Source organism: Lissotriton vulgaris, chromosome 8 (assembly GCF_964263255.1).
Source record: "Lissotriton vulgaris chromosome 8, aLisVul1.2, whole genome shotgun sequence".
Taxonomy (NCBI): Eukaryota; Metazoa; Chordata; class Amphibia; order Caudata; family Salamandridae; genus Lissotriton; species Lissotriton vulgaris.
The window spans coordinates 1,359,376,879-1,359,390,524 of record NC_141696.1 but is presented as its reverse complement, the minus strand read 5'-3'; the positions used below and the strand labels follow the sequence as shown (position 1 = coordinate 1,359,390,524).

The 13,646-nt window shown below is 45.2% G+C and overlaps 1 protein-coding gene across 1 annotated transcript in view; it reads left to right on the top strand.

Moving 5' to 3' along the window:
* Positions 1-13,646, top strand: part of CEP295 (centrosomal protein 295) — a 582,564-nt gene that overhangs the window by 506,854 nt on the left and 62,064 nt on the right. Inside the window, exons 34-35 of the mRNA XM_086935313.1 lie at positions 9,572-9,677; positions 11,109-11,208. Coding sequence (XP_086791439.1) covers positions 9,572-9,677; positions 11,109-11,208 — 206 coding nt within the window. The remainder of the gene's footprint in view (positions 1-9,571; positions 9,678-11,108; positions 11,209-13,646) is intronic.

The window sequence follows — 13,646 nt, the reverse complement described above, 5'->3', positions numbered from 1 at the left end:
GACAGTTCCCTCTTCTCTGATGTCAGACATCTGTTAAATATCTGGTGAATTGAGGCAGGGCAACGTGATTGCAAAATATTACGGTACTGTCATGGCAAAGATTACAGATACACAAATAGATCTGAGTCACCCTATCATTACACTGCAGGATCACCCTGATGAAATTGATAATACTGCCCAAATTATTATGCCTCTTCTTCAACATTCCAATATCCCCCAGACAGTACTTTTTCAACACATTTAAGTCCCTGTTGTTCACCTTACCTGAGCAGACAAACTGCCTCATAAATGAGCAGTTTGGCTGTTGAACCCAATATTGCATATCCCACCTCCATGGGGATGCTGATAATGAAAACCCACTCCAGTGGCGAAAACACAGCGTGGGACGGTCTTTGGAGGTGCCGCAGGAATCCTATACTGTACTCACCGAGCAATCCTTTTTGCATTCCCTGTTGTTGTTACTCACCAGCGAAAGAATTGTTCTCCCGAGATTGGCTAAATGGGGGATCAAATCTCTTGGCGACCTTTTCTCAATAAGTACTTCCTCTAGGCCACAAGGCCACTAGTAAAATAGACTCCTCGATTACACGTTTCTATGTCTTGACACATTTCTATAACTCCACTAAAGTGCATTTTGCAAAGCTTGATATGCGTCCTTCCTACAGGAGCTGACTACATCTAGATCGCTGACCCTGTTCCTTACTGCCCAGTCCAGCAAACGATTGGAAGCTAAGCTTATTTTAGAAATGCAGTCAAAGGCTTCCATGTGGCACACAGCGCTTAATCACTATTGGAAGGGGACCTGGGATAGTCTATACATGATAATGAGTGCACATACTTTCTTGCGGCTATTTCTCTTCATATCTGCCCCTGACTCCTACATTTAAAATTTTTGAAACCACATGTACCATACACCTCTTAAACTCTATAAATGGAAATTTCGTACCCACTCCTGCTGCGTTCGATGAGGAACCCCGATTTCATACAGGGGATATCTGTGTGCAAATTGTGAGCTACTGACGCAGGGTGTTCCAACTCATACCTGACATGGCTGGCACAGCTATAACACCAACCCTCAAAATGGCCCACTTGGAATGCACAAGTAACTTTTCCTTTGTGAAGCGCAAATTCACTTCCCTGGAAAAAAGACATCTCACGTGCATCTGGGGCAGTGACAGCGCCCCAACAACCAAGATCTGGCTATAGGATTTATCCTACTGCAGTAAGCAACTAGAAACAGTATGTCACAATCCCGCCAGCAAAGAGCCCAGGAATATTTGGGATCCAGTGTACTCCTTCTTACTTTCCCAGGATGTGTCCCAACTCTAGATTAAGGAGACAGGCTGGTAGGGTTGGAAATGCAGGGTGCATATTTTCACATCTTCATTACAGGAGGGTGGTTTAGTATATGGTGCTTGTGAGAAAGTGCCATCTTTTTTGCATGGTATGCCCCCACTTCTTGCTGTATTGCCGATGTACTTTGACTGAGTGTGCCCTGGGCTCCTGCCAATCGGGTACCCAGGGCATGCGTTCTTTCCCTAAAACGGCATTGAAACTTAAACCCAATTGGCATATCTGGCCTCTTGTAAATGGTACCCTAGGTACCCAGGGCACTGTGACCAGAGAAGACCCCTAAGGGCTGCAGCACTTATCGTGCCACATTTAGGGGCCTTGTACCCTGACACACACACACACTGCCTTGGAATGGAATGGAATAAGACTTATATTGTGCAAACTTAGCCGGGGGGCATCAAGGCGCATAACTACTGCCTTTGCAGGCTGAGTGTCTTGGTGCAGAACTAAACAGAGTCAACATGGCACACATCCCTGTGTGCCATGCCCACAAACACACTGCCCTGGCATACCTCAGTCACCCCTCCAGCTGGGTGCACTATGCCAGTGGTGTGGGCACAGGTGCATGAGCCCTGTGCCCCTACAGTACCCAGGGCCATTCCTGGGTACTGTAAGTGCAGTGGTGCCATTAGGAGTATATGCGATACAAAAGGGGGTGGTGATGGACGGAGCGTCTGAATCAATCAAACACTCGCACCCAGTCAAAAGATCTGGGTTTAATCCATCACCGTTCTTTAGCCCACTCTGCCACCCCAGTTCAGACACGGCTATATGCAAATCAGTCTGACTCTGTGCCTCATGGGAACAGTCCAGCCCTAACTGCCAAGCCATGTCTTCCCTGGACCGGAAACAAGCTTCCGAGGACCGGTTTCTGGCATTCCAGCCGTCTTCAGCCCGGCCTGCTTGAATCCAGTGGCAAAGTGAGCAAGGGACTCACGTATGAGCATACCCTGCCACACTTACGGCGGCCAAAAGCGGTACAAAAGGGGGTGGTGACGTCGACCATCACTTTTTGGTCTGCTGTGTCCAGGCAGCTGGCATCTCCGATGTGGCCTTGAGCTGGGTTTCTTCATTCTTGGAGAACCACCAATAGGCGGTTCAGGTTTCCCCTTTTTAGGTCTCGTAGCGAAAACACAGCGCGTCAGCGCTGTGTCTCGCTAGAGATCTATTGTTAGCGACTGTGCTTCCCAGGAGACAGTCCCGGCCACGCGCATCCTTGGAGCCGATTTGAAACTGGAACGCGCGCTGTGGCCAGGCGCTGTCTCCTGGGAAGCGCAAGCACCACACACGCATGCGCATACACACACACAAGCGCCCATGCACGCACGCACATACATACATACAGAGACACCCCCCCGACACATACACACACGCGCGCGCACACACACAAGTGCACCGAGGCCCCCCTCCCTCCCCCGCCGTCACCGTCGCACACATACATACATACACACACGAGCATACACGCACACACACAAGTGCACCAAGCCCCCCCCCCAGCCTTTTGGAACTTTTCTGGCCAATGTCAGGGACTCTTCTCTCAACACGCGGCGCCCAACCTCCTGCTAGCGCGGCCCCGTGGCTCCACACCGCTCACAGGAGCCCCGGGCCGCGAGACGCATTGACTCCGCCTGCCTCCTCTTCCGGTCTGGACGTGGCCCCGCCCCATCACAGGCGACCGTGCCTGACTTCCGGGGCGGCCGCGGCGGGATTCCGGGGGCACTTCCATCTTCATTTACTGTCAAGTCGGAGAACGAGCTTAGTAAGTGTCCTCGATTATTGATTGTGGCATCTGCTTCAGCCTTGCTTCATCCAGAACATAGCTTGGAATTTTGCTGTCATGAGTTTCACGAGTATATCGCAACTATTGTGAAGTATAATAACTTCACATACAGTAACAGGATTCATGGCAAAGCGTGCACATTAGACATTGTCAGCGACATTAGTAATGGCAGGTGTTCAAAGGATGGTGTTTTCGGCACAATGAATGTACAATATTCAGCACGCACATCGCGTGTACGTGTATCTTTCGATGTTATTATATTTATAGGGCGAGGATATCGCCAAGTAGGCACTGGGCGTTTACACCGATTATGGAAACAGGTTTGAAAAAAAAGTAGTCAAACTTCACTCCTTAAGGCAACTTCTATCAGACTGACTTGTACTTTAAAAATAGCGATTTCATGAGCGCGATATTAAAAACAATGGAACTACTTAGACAAGCAAATACTACAACGTCCAAAAGTCCAGGGTCTCTGGGACGCCGTCCGGCCGGAAGCCGTAGAGAGTTAAAGTAGCGCACTGCAGGCAGTCCAGGGTCTCTGGGACGCCGTCCGGCCGGAAGCCGTAGAGAGTTAAAGTAGCGCACTGCAGGCAGTGAGAAGAGGTCTCAGTCAGAGCAGCATCCTGGGGGTTGAATAACAGATGTTTATTGATACCCAACTCAATGGTGCTCAGTTTATCGACTCAGAAGGATGAGTGGACCCGCCGGGATTTGAACCTGCAACCACAAGGTCAGACACAGAGCCCTAAGCCACCAGACCCGTCATAGAAGCCACAGTACAAGAGTGGAAGTTGTTTTGCTGTCGCTCGTGACGACCAGAACGAGGCTTATCTTGACATTGGTTGCTGTGTTCGGAGGGGAGTGAAGAGTGGCGAATGATAGAGCACTTGATTTACTGGGACTGGTTTGTGTTTTTCTCTGCCACCCCCAGGCAGTGGACGGGTAATGAGACTGTGATAGCCCTCGCTGCCACTGATGTGCGCCCTCATACGGTGACAACCGGCGCGCGTGCCCCCTCACGCTGGACATTTTATGGTGTGATGGATGTCAGTCTGGCCGGTGGTGGATGTAACGGATGCTGGGTCTGTCCTGCCCCCTGGAGGTGCTCAGATAGCAGCCATTGTACAGCAAGCAATATGAGGATGTTGGAGGAGACCCGACCATACATCATGCACGTCAAAGAGGGTATAAATAGCAACCAAAAAGAAGATTTTGCTGGGTAAAAGCATGATGTACGGGTCCATGCATAATTTACGCCAAATTAGGCTCTCTGCGAACTTGAGGAGCTGAAACAAAAGGGGTTGGTTAGAACCCATACCAGTATCATGTGTCCCTGCACAGGCAGTAGAGGTGAGGGTGGCATGTGTCTGTTATTTTTATCTTCACTTGATTTGTGTCATCAGAGGGTGGTACATGGGCGGAGCCTGTTCAGTCATCCTGGTACTAGAACTGGTAATGTGGCCAACAGAAAGGAAGTCATGTGCACTGGAGCAGCTGTACCTTGGTTAACTTGCGTTGTTGCTTCCACGTCTCAATTTAAAGTTTTTGTCTGCCCTTCCTTTGGAGAAGATTACATTCAAATGTTAGTCCTCATCCCCCACAGACTCGTACTGTGTCACCCAACTCTAGGAGTTAGGTGTCATCTGGTGTGGTTGCACACCCATCCTATCTTTTCTTTCAGTGTGTATGTTTTGAATGGCCTCCTGGCGCTTGGCAGGTTAATTTCACATGTGGGGGGCTATTTGAAGTGCTGAAACAGTTCGCCAAGTGGCTTCCTCTGAGAGCTTGTCTCCAGCTCAAATTATAGAAGATGCAAACGTGTAAACACATCCCTAAGGATGGTATACTCCTTCAGAAGTAAACGGATGTTGGACTTGCTTCGACGTGCTGTATGTGTACTGTCTCCACAATGTATCTGTTTTCTGTAGGGTCCATAATGCAAACCTTATCAGATGTGGTCACTGTGCTGAAGTCAGTGCTGCAGTCCAAACATACAGAACTGACACGGACAGCACCACTGCCATGCACACACGGACACCACCACTGCCATGCACCACATCACTCAGGGGCACCGCCACATCACTCGAGGGCACCGCCACATCACTCGGGGACACCACCACATCACTCGGGGACACCACCACATCACTCGGGGACACCACCACTTCGCTCGGGGACACCACCACTTCGCTCGGGGACACCACCACTTCACTCGGGGACACCACCACTTCACTCAGGGACACCACCACTTCACTCAGGGACACCACCACACCACTCTGGGTCACCACCACATCACTCAGGGGCACCACTCGTCACTCGGGGACACCACCACATCACTCGGAGGCATCACTCGGGGACACCACCACATCACTCGGGACACCACCACATCACTCGGGGACACGACCCACTTCACCCTTCCACCAACTCAATTACAATAACTTTTATTTAAGTATTAAAAAAATGAAAAGCCATTGTTATTTCTAATATCAATACATCTAAGTCATGTAAATACAACTCATATTGCATTACAAATGCTATAGGTGTCACATTTGCAAATGTTATAGCTATTGGCATTGTCATACACAATGCCAATAACTCAAACTGTAATGCTGCGAGACCTATTGCATTGTAAATGCTTGTTTGTCTACTTTTCGTACAGTCTCTTGTGGTGTTCCCCAAGGTTCTGCTCTTTCCCCTCTTCTCTTCAATCTTTAAATGTTTCCTTTAATCTTGGCCTTACGTAATCAGGAGGTCACAGTGTTTAACTACGCTGATGACCTTCAACTTATTTTTTCCTTTTCTTCCTCTCCTCACTCTATTTCCCATTTTCAAAACACAATGATTTTTATCCAGGACTGGATGAGCTTAAACCATCTAAAGTTAAATCCCGACAAGACTGAGTTAGTCTTGTTCGGAGGCTCATCCAATCCCTGGTTTTCTAATTTTTGGCCCCTTTCCCTTTCCCTTGGACCTGCCCCCTCTCCTGTTAAGTCGGTGAAGAGTCTGGGCATTAAAATCAGTGACAATCTTTCAAAGCACACCCAGATTAGTATGATCGTCTCTTCTTGCTTTTTATGCCTCCGCACTATTTGCAAGGTCTCCCGTTTCTTCACCATTAAAGCTCTTAAGGCTATCCTTCTCGCCCTGGTTATTTCCCGGGTCGATTATGCCAATTCTCTTTATATTGGTAATCCGGCCTATGAACTACGCCGACTCCAGCTCATTCAAAATCAGGCGGCTAGCCTGATTTATAACCTGTCTAGTAGATTCCATCATGCCCTTCCGCTGCTGAGGCAACTGCATTGGCTACCGGTGGTTCATAGATGCCTATTTAAATTAGGGTGTCTTCTTTTTAAATCATTAGCGGGCTTAGCTCCCTTCTACATTGCTTCTAGGCTTTCAACCTATTCTCCTTCTAGGAAATTACGGTCTTCCTCCAAGAATCTCTTGGTTGTTCCTCATTTTGTTAGGAAGAAACACGGGGGTCGAGCTTCTCTTTCCAGGCTCCTCGATTTTGGAACTCTCTCCCTGACAATCTTCGATTTACTCAATCCTAGTTCATCAAAGGTTTGAAGACCTGGTTATTCATTAGTGCTTTTGAGGGCTAATTGTCACCCTGTCTGCTGCCGACTGCCTTAGCGCCATGAAGCCTTTTTGGTATATGTGCGCTTTATAAATTTTCCTAACTTCAACTTCAACTGCTCTCTGGCAAAATCGGGGCTCCACATCAACTTGTTGGAGCTTTGGGTGATCCGGCTTGTATTGAATGCATTTCTTCCCTCTGTCAAGTGGAGGTTGGTGCAGGTGTTCATGAACAATACAACCGCCATGATGTACATGGCTGGAACAGCAGGGCATGAGCCTGGTGGTACAAAACGTGGCAAGTTCTCTGAACGCCAGTGCAGATGAACTCAGTCGTCGATGCCTAGCATATCACTAATGGTGTCTCCAGTCGAAGGTGGCGCAAGGTCTCTTTCAGCAGTAGAGAGAGCCTTGGTTAGATCTGTTCACTACTGAAGGAAACATGCAATGTCTGCAGTTTTGCACGGTGGAGTTTTCAAGGCGGATTTCGTTTGGCTATGCTTTTTGTCGCAAGCAGAGCTCAGGCCTCCTGTACGCCTTTCATTCCGATACCACTGCTGCCCAAAGTTCTCAAGAAGATAAAGAACGACCGGGCCCAAGTCATTCTTGTGGCTCCAGGCTGGACACGGGTAGTTTGGTATCCAGAGCTTCTTGGGATGAGCATCGATCCGCTATTGATCCTCTGGTCAGACTGCCCCTTCGGGAGAATCTTCTGTCGCAGCAGCAGGGTATGGTCTCCACTCGAACCTGTCAACTCTCTGCCTCCAGCGTGTTTATCGAGCAGCGACAGTTGATAGCATTCAAACTTACTTCCAAAGTATGTAATGTTATCTTAGCAAATTTGTAAATTACTGTACAGAAATGTCTATTGACCCTCTTTCTGCTTCACTATTTAATAGTCTTCTTTTTAGTCTTACCCATTGCTAGCAGGGCTCTGCTTTGGGTATTCTCAAGGGTTATCTTTCTGCTTTGTCCTCTTTTTTTGCAGCTGCCGGACCAACCTTCCTTATTCAAATCCCCTATTGTAAATAAGTTTCTTAAAGGGGTTGTACATATGTTTCCACCTACGCACTTCATCATGCCAGAGTGGGATCTCAATCTGGTTCCCACATATCTCATGCGTGCTCCCTTTGAGCCTTTACATAATTGTCCCTTCTGGCAGCTTACCATCAACACAACTTTTCTGGTGGTGATAACATCTGCACAAAGGGAGTTGCAGGCTTTATCATCCAAGCCTCCCTACCTTATGACATTCTTGGATAAGGTGGTGCTTCACACTTGTGCCTCATTCCTTCCAAAAGTGGTGACCCATTCTATCTGGGTCAGTCGGTCTCACTGCCCACCTTTCTTTTTTTGCTCCTGTGCATCCCTCTAAGGAAGAGGGATGTCTCCATTGCCTGGATCCAAAAAGAGCATTGTCATTCTACCTTAACGATTCGAAAGAGTTTCAGGTGGATGACCAACTCTTTGAGGGCTACTGGGAGCTTAAAAAGGCCGGGCAGTGCAGAAGCGAACCATTTCGCATTGGGCCATTATCTGCATTAAGATCTGCTATGCCCTGGCTAGTAAGCAGCCTCCAGAAAGCTTACGAGCCCATTTTACGAGGGGGAAGGCTGCGACCATGACATTGGCTCATGGACTGCCAGTCCTGAACATCAGCCAGGCTTTAATGTGGGCTTCATTGCACACATTTGCGAAACACTACCCCCTGGACAGTCAGGTCTGTAGTGACGGGCATTTTGCATGTTCAGTCCTGCATGACTTTTTAGTCTAGAAAATCTGTCTGCAACCCACCGGCTGGAACTACGGCTTGGGTATTCTATTAAAAGGTAAGGAATCTGCAGCTAGAAGTCTCTACCAGATGAACAAGTTAGTTACTTTCAGTAACACCATAGTTTTGACACACAATAGTCAGTTCACTTCATGGCTCTGGCCTCTGGCGTTGAAAGAACTCCTGCTGCGCAATGGGGGCGTCTGTATAGATGACCACAATGTCACAACCATGCCTGCGATGTCATACGGACCCGACCAGAGCCACACGACGGCGAGCAAAAAGTTTACAGATCCAGTCTGACGCCTGGGAAAATCAAAGGTAAAGAATCTGAAGCTAGATATTTTCTCTAACAGATAATGTGTCACCTAAGGTGAGTAACTTGTTAAATAAGGCGTTAACAAATGTAAGTGACTTATTCACCAATCTCTCTAGGACCTCTAGGTTTCTTTTGTTAAATCCTGTAGCTCAAACCTAGGTAGCTGTAGTTCGAAGCTGCAAGGCTTACACAAAGAATCAAGTGTAAAGCATTTAAACAGCACCAAAACAATTTCAGAAATGGCTGAGACACTAAAGGAATCTGACACTGGTATGTAAAAATAGACAGTATTTTATCTATTTTCAGACACAACTGCGAAAAAGATCCACTAGATGTTTCCGGAGATATAGATTGTAAAAGGTGCAGTAAATATGCACTTTTTACTGAGCTGTGTACAAACATTGGCAAATTCAACAATTTTGACACTAAAATGCAAAGTAAATGTTCCTCTAGAAAGGCATGTAAAAGTTTTTCTTTCTAAAATATTTATGGGACTCCAACCATAGGCAAAGGTAATCTGTGTTTATGGATTCGGTTAAGATTTCCATGCGAATCCAAGTAATTATTCCATTTGTGTAATGGTTGAGGAAAATCTGCCCGATTCTTGAAAGTGTAATTGGATGTGTAGATACAAACCCTAAGTATAATTGTAAAGCGACCTCGCTTGTTTTATTAAAATTGTGCATCCCATTCTTATGTCACCCAGGTATCTGCTTTACCTTTGGCAGTACTTCAATTTCATTTAATTTTGTATTGCTCTTTATCGTAGATCATATTTCACCAGACCCTCAGTTAAAGAAAGTGGCACAAGTGAAAGTGTGCACTCCAGGGGATAGGAAGACCGCTGAAGTAGAGATGCACCAACGGACGTTAAGGTAGTGTAAGTCCTTGAAGAACTCCTTTTGTAACACATTTTACAATATAAATAGTGAATCGCATTTTATTAATGTTCCATGTTAAATTTAATAGCCTCAAATTCTGATTCAGGAATAAGACCAGCTTTATGTTTTTTTGTCTTAATTGGTTGAACCTTCTTTGGAGAGTAATCTTTCTCTTTTCAAATCATAGTGGTGGGTAGAGGGGAGAATCATTAATATCACTAATTATTTTACTTATCCATGTGTTGGTAGGAAAAATATCCAATTTGGTGGTAGCACTAGTCAACTCGAGATAGATTGTGCCAACTGTCTATATTTGCGCTGTGCTACGTGTTGCCTGTAGTGTAGGTATTGTAGAAGCAATATAATGATGTCTTGAAAGCTAAGAGTGATCTCCACTGGTTGAAAGGCTAAAATGGAATTCAGTTTAAAACCTGTACATCAATCACAGCATATCCACAATTCTACTTCAATTCTCAAAAAGTGATCTTCTATTTCCTTCTGCCTCTTGACGTAGCAGGCTGGCAAATAAAACATTTCTTTGCCCTATTACTTATTGATTAGTTACCAAAAATGTACCTTGATATTAAGCTTTGGAATTCCCTTCCCGCTGCACTCTGCTTTGAACCCTCTTTTCTGAAATGTACAGAAATACAGAAGCAGAGCATTCCTTGCCACATCGGTTTACTAAGCCTGTCCATCTTCACAGCTTGCTAATCTTAAAATAGCATAGTGGTAGATATGTATATAGATATATGTATGTCTTATGATACATGTATGCCATGTGATGTCATGTCACTCATGACATCACATGTTATGGGTGATATATTATGTGGGGTTAAGCTGTTCATGATTGGGGTGAAAACTATAGTTAGATCAGTAAACTATAACTGGTAAATTACAGACTTTTTTGTTTTTGAACATTTGTTTTTTCAGTAGTTCAACTCCTGATCATATCGTCACTTAAACCTTTTGGTTTCTTCAGTGAAATATATTTACAGTCTGCTCAGATATTGCATTAAATGGAATGACCTACGCAATTAAACATATTGGCTTTCGGGAGAAAACCGGTGTCTAGAAATATCACATAATATCTTAGTATCTGGCCACTGCCAGTACTAATGTGTGCACATTTCAGTCTGGAGTGGTTGCATAGAAGCTTAAAATAATGGTGTGAAATAAGTCTTTGGTGTGTGAAAATATGGTTTATAGACCCAAATTTAAGTTGATTATGACATCTCTTGAATTAGTCTATCTTTAAACTAGTGTTCTTGGTGGAGAAGTAGGAAGAAGTTGTAAACCTGTATTCTCACACTTATAATGTAAACAGATAGACATTAAACCAAAAGCATTTCAAAGTTCCGTGCTTTATGCATGAAGCATTTAAAGTTGTACTGCATTTGCTATGATTGATTTATGTTTTTTCAGACTCTATAATCAGTTGGATGAAGTCAAAACCAAAATGATGGAGAAAACAAGACACGAAACATATGCTAAAAACAGAGGGAAGGCAAAAGAATTTCACAAGGTAACCATTTTCAACTTTCTTTGTGAGGAAACAGGAGTGTATATATGTGTTGAGATAAATCCATTTTGCCCATCATTTTCTTTGTTATATATGTCTTGATAAACGTATAGTGTTGTCATACTAAAAAATAAAAGTACATACTCGAATGCATGGTTTTAATTTCATTACAGTGTACTTGGCCTTTAAAATCGGGTTTATAAAATGCATTGTCCATAAAATACATTTTAAATCCAAGCACATAATTCCCAGCAAAACAATACATTTCTCACAATGTGGACTGTCTGCAGTCTCAGGCCAGCAATAAATATCGAATGGAGAACGCTCAAATATTTATAAAGAGAACGAAAATCAATTAATTGGTAATAGAAATAAATACATAATGAGTAAAATGTGATATGGTCCTGTAGTGCCTTCTTGGGGTACAGTTATAAATCACTGCCTTCGACCTTTTGATTTATAAATGCCACTTGGGTTTCGGTTACATGTCAACAAGGTATCTTGCGCACTGCAACATGGGGCAATCCAAGAGCAAAGTGAGGACCTTTATATTATATTTAGAATCCATTGAGCTTTATTCTTTTGAGTGGACTAAAAGCATTTAAATCGGGATACACTCTTCATAGTGCTTCGAAAGGGGCAGTGATTGTTTTAAACATATTGATATACTGTAACTTATTTCAACCGATATTGAATACAATCAATTTAAAATCTCCAGCATAGTGGAGAAATCCAGATTTTGACATGGGTTTGGAGAGCCATGTAAAATGCATTTAAACAAAACATATCTGTATACCTGGTTAAATACAACTAAAAGATTTTTTGAAACAATGATATTCTGATGAATAATTCTACCTGCAGATTCTTCACCTTTTGAATATCCCAGGTGCTATCCTGGATCAGATAAAGTTTGTTAGCGCTCCTCCACTGATGGGGGCAGGCCGCTTATGCTCTGTCTCCACGCTAGGAGTGAAGCCATAGTGATGTCACTGGAACCATCTACTGCCCGACCTGGCACCCTTATGTCAGTACTGTGTTTTCTGCCCCTTTGACGAGGGTCCAGAGTTCTCCTCAGAATCTGAGGTGATTTTCAGCTCTTTTCATTAAAATTTCTTTACAGTGAGTAAGGGATTATGTCCCGTTCAAAACATTTTGGATTTAAACTACCGCAGGTGTGATGGGCATGGACTCACATGACATTTGCCAATGGTGTCTTGGCTCCAAACTTGAGTCATTGTCCTGTGACTTGTGTCACAGTATGAATCACAAGGCCAACAAGAACAGTGAGGCTACACTGTTTATGACTCAGGCCAAAGAGATCCTTGTGACAGAAGATCCTGGTCAAAAGCCAGGTCTTGTTTTCTTCATGCTTCTCTCATTCCTTGCAAAACATAAAACGAAGCATCCATGACAATCTCATTATTATTATTATTATTATTATTGCATTTATTGAGCGCACAGCTACCCGGAGGTTTCCCGGCGCTTGCCTTGGGAACCCGTCCTGGCTTTTCCCTGTGAGATAGCCCCTACAGGGCATCCCCAAGGTGAAAGCCAGGCATCCCGCCGCAGGGGGGCCGTTGTGGAGATTAAGCAAGCTTAATGCCCAGAGTTGCAGAGTGAGAACGCATGATTAGAGCAGGCACCGAAGGAGAATTATCGAGTCCGTGGACATTTGAGCTCAAGACCCTGCCGTGTCGGGAATTGAACCCTGGCCCGGGTCTGACCTCAGCTTCCGGGTCTGCCTGCTCTACACCGAGAGCCACACATAGGTGTTATCCATTTTCCAAAGTTAAATTCCTTCCCTCCTGCACATCCTGTGCCCCCAACATCTGTTAAGCTTCTTTTGAGCCTGAACTTGGGGACATAGACTGTCCACAGGATGTTTTTCAACACCGCTGGCTTCAGCCCTTTCGCCACCACATTCCATGATGCCCTTCGACGCACTGGCACCAAGCTTTCTGGAGTTTCCAGCGTGATGAGCTGGCCTGGCCTAGTTCCTTCATGGTATAAGGGAGGTTTTAAACAGGTTTGAGTTCATGAGGTGCACTCCTAGCTCCATGGAACATGATGGGACTCTGCACTGGTTCCGGCCAGCTGGTCCTCTTGTGATGCCCAGCTTCCCCTTGGTGCTGTTTGGTCTGCTGGGACTATTTAATGCCGCTCTGGTGCTGCAACCTTTAGTTCTTCTACCGGCCCTGACTCCAGCGACGGCACCTCCTCCTTCTCCTCATCCTCAACCAATATGGCTGGAAGGTTTTCTTGCCCCTGTTAAACAGCACCTTTCCCGAAGGGAGGCACATCATTTATTAACAGAAGACAGGCGGAGAAGGCCATGATTTTTTCACATTATCAATACTGAGAAAAGATTCATGATATAGTTGGGACACATTCCATTATCTAAAGAGGCCTTCAAGACACAGATGATGGTGGTTCAGTAGCTC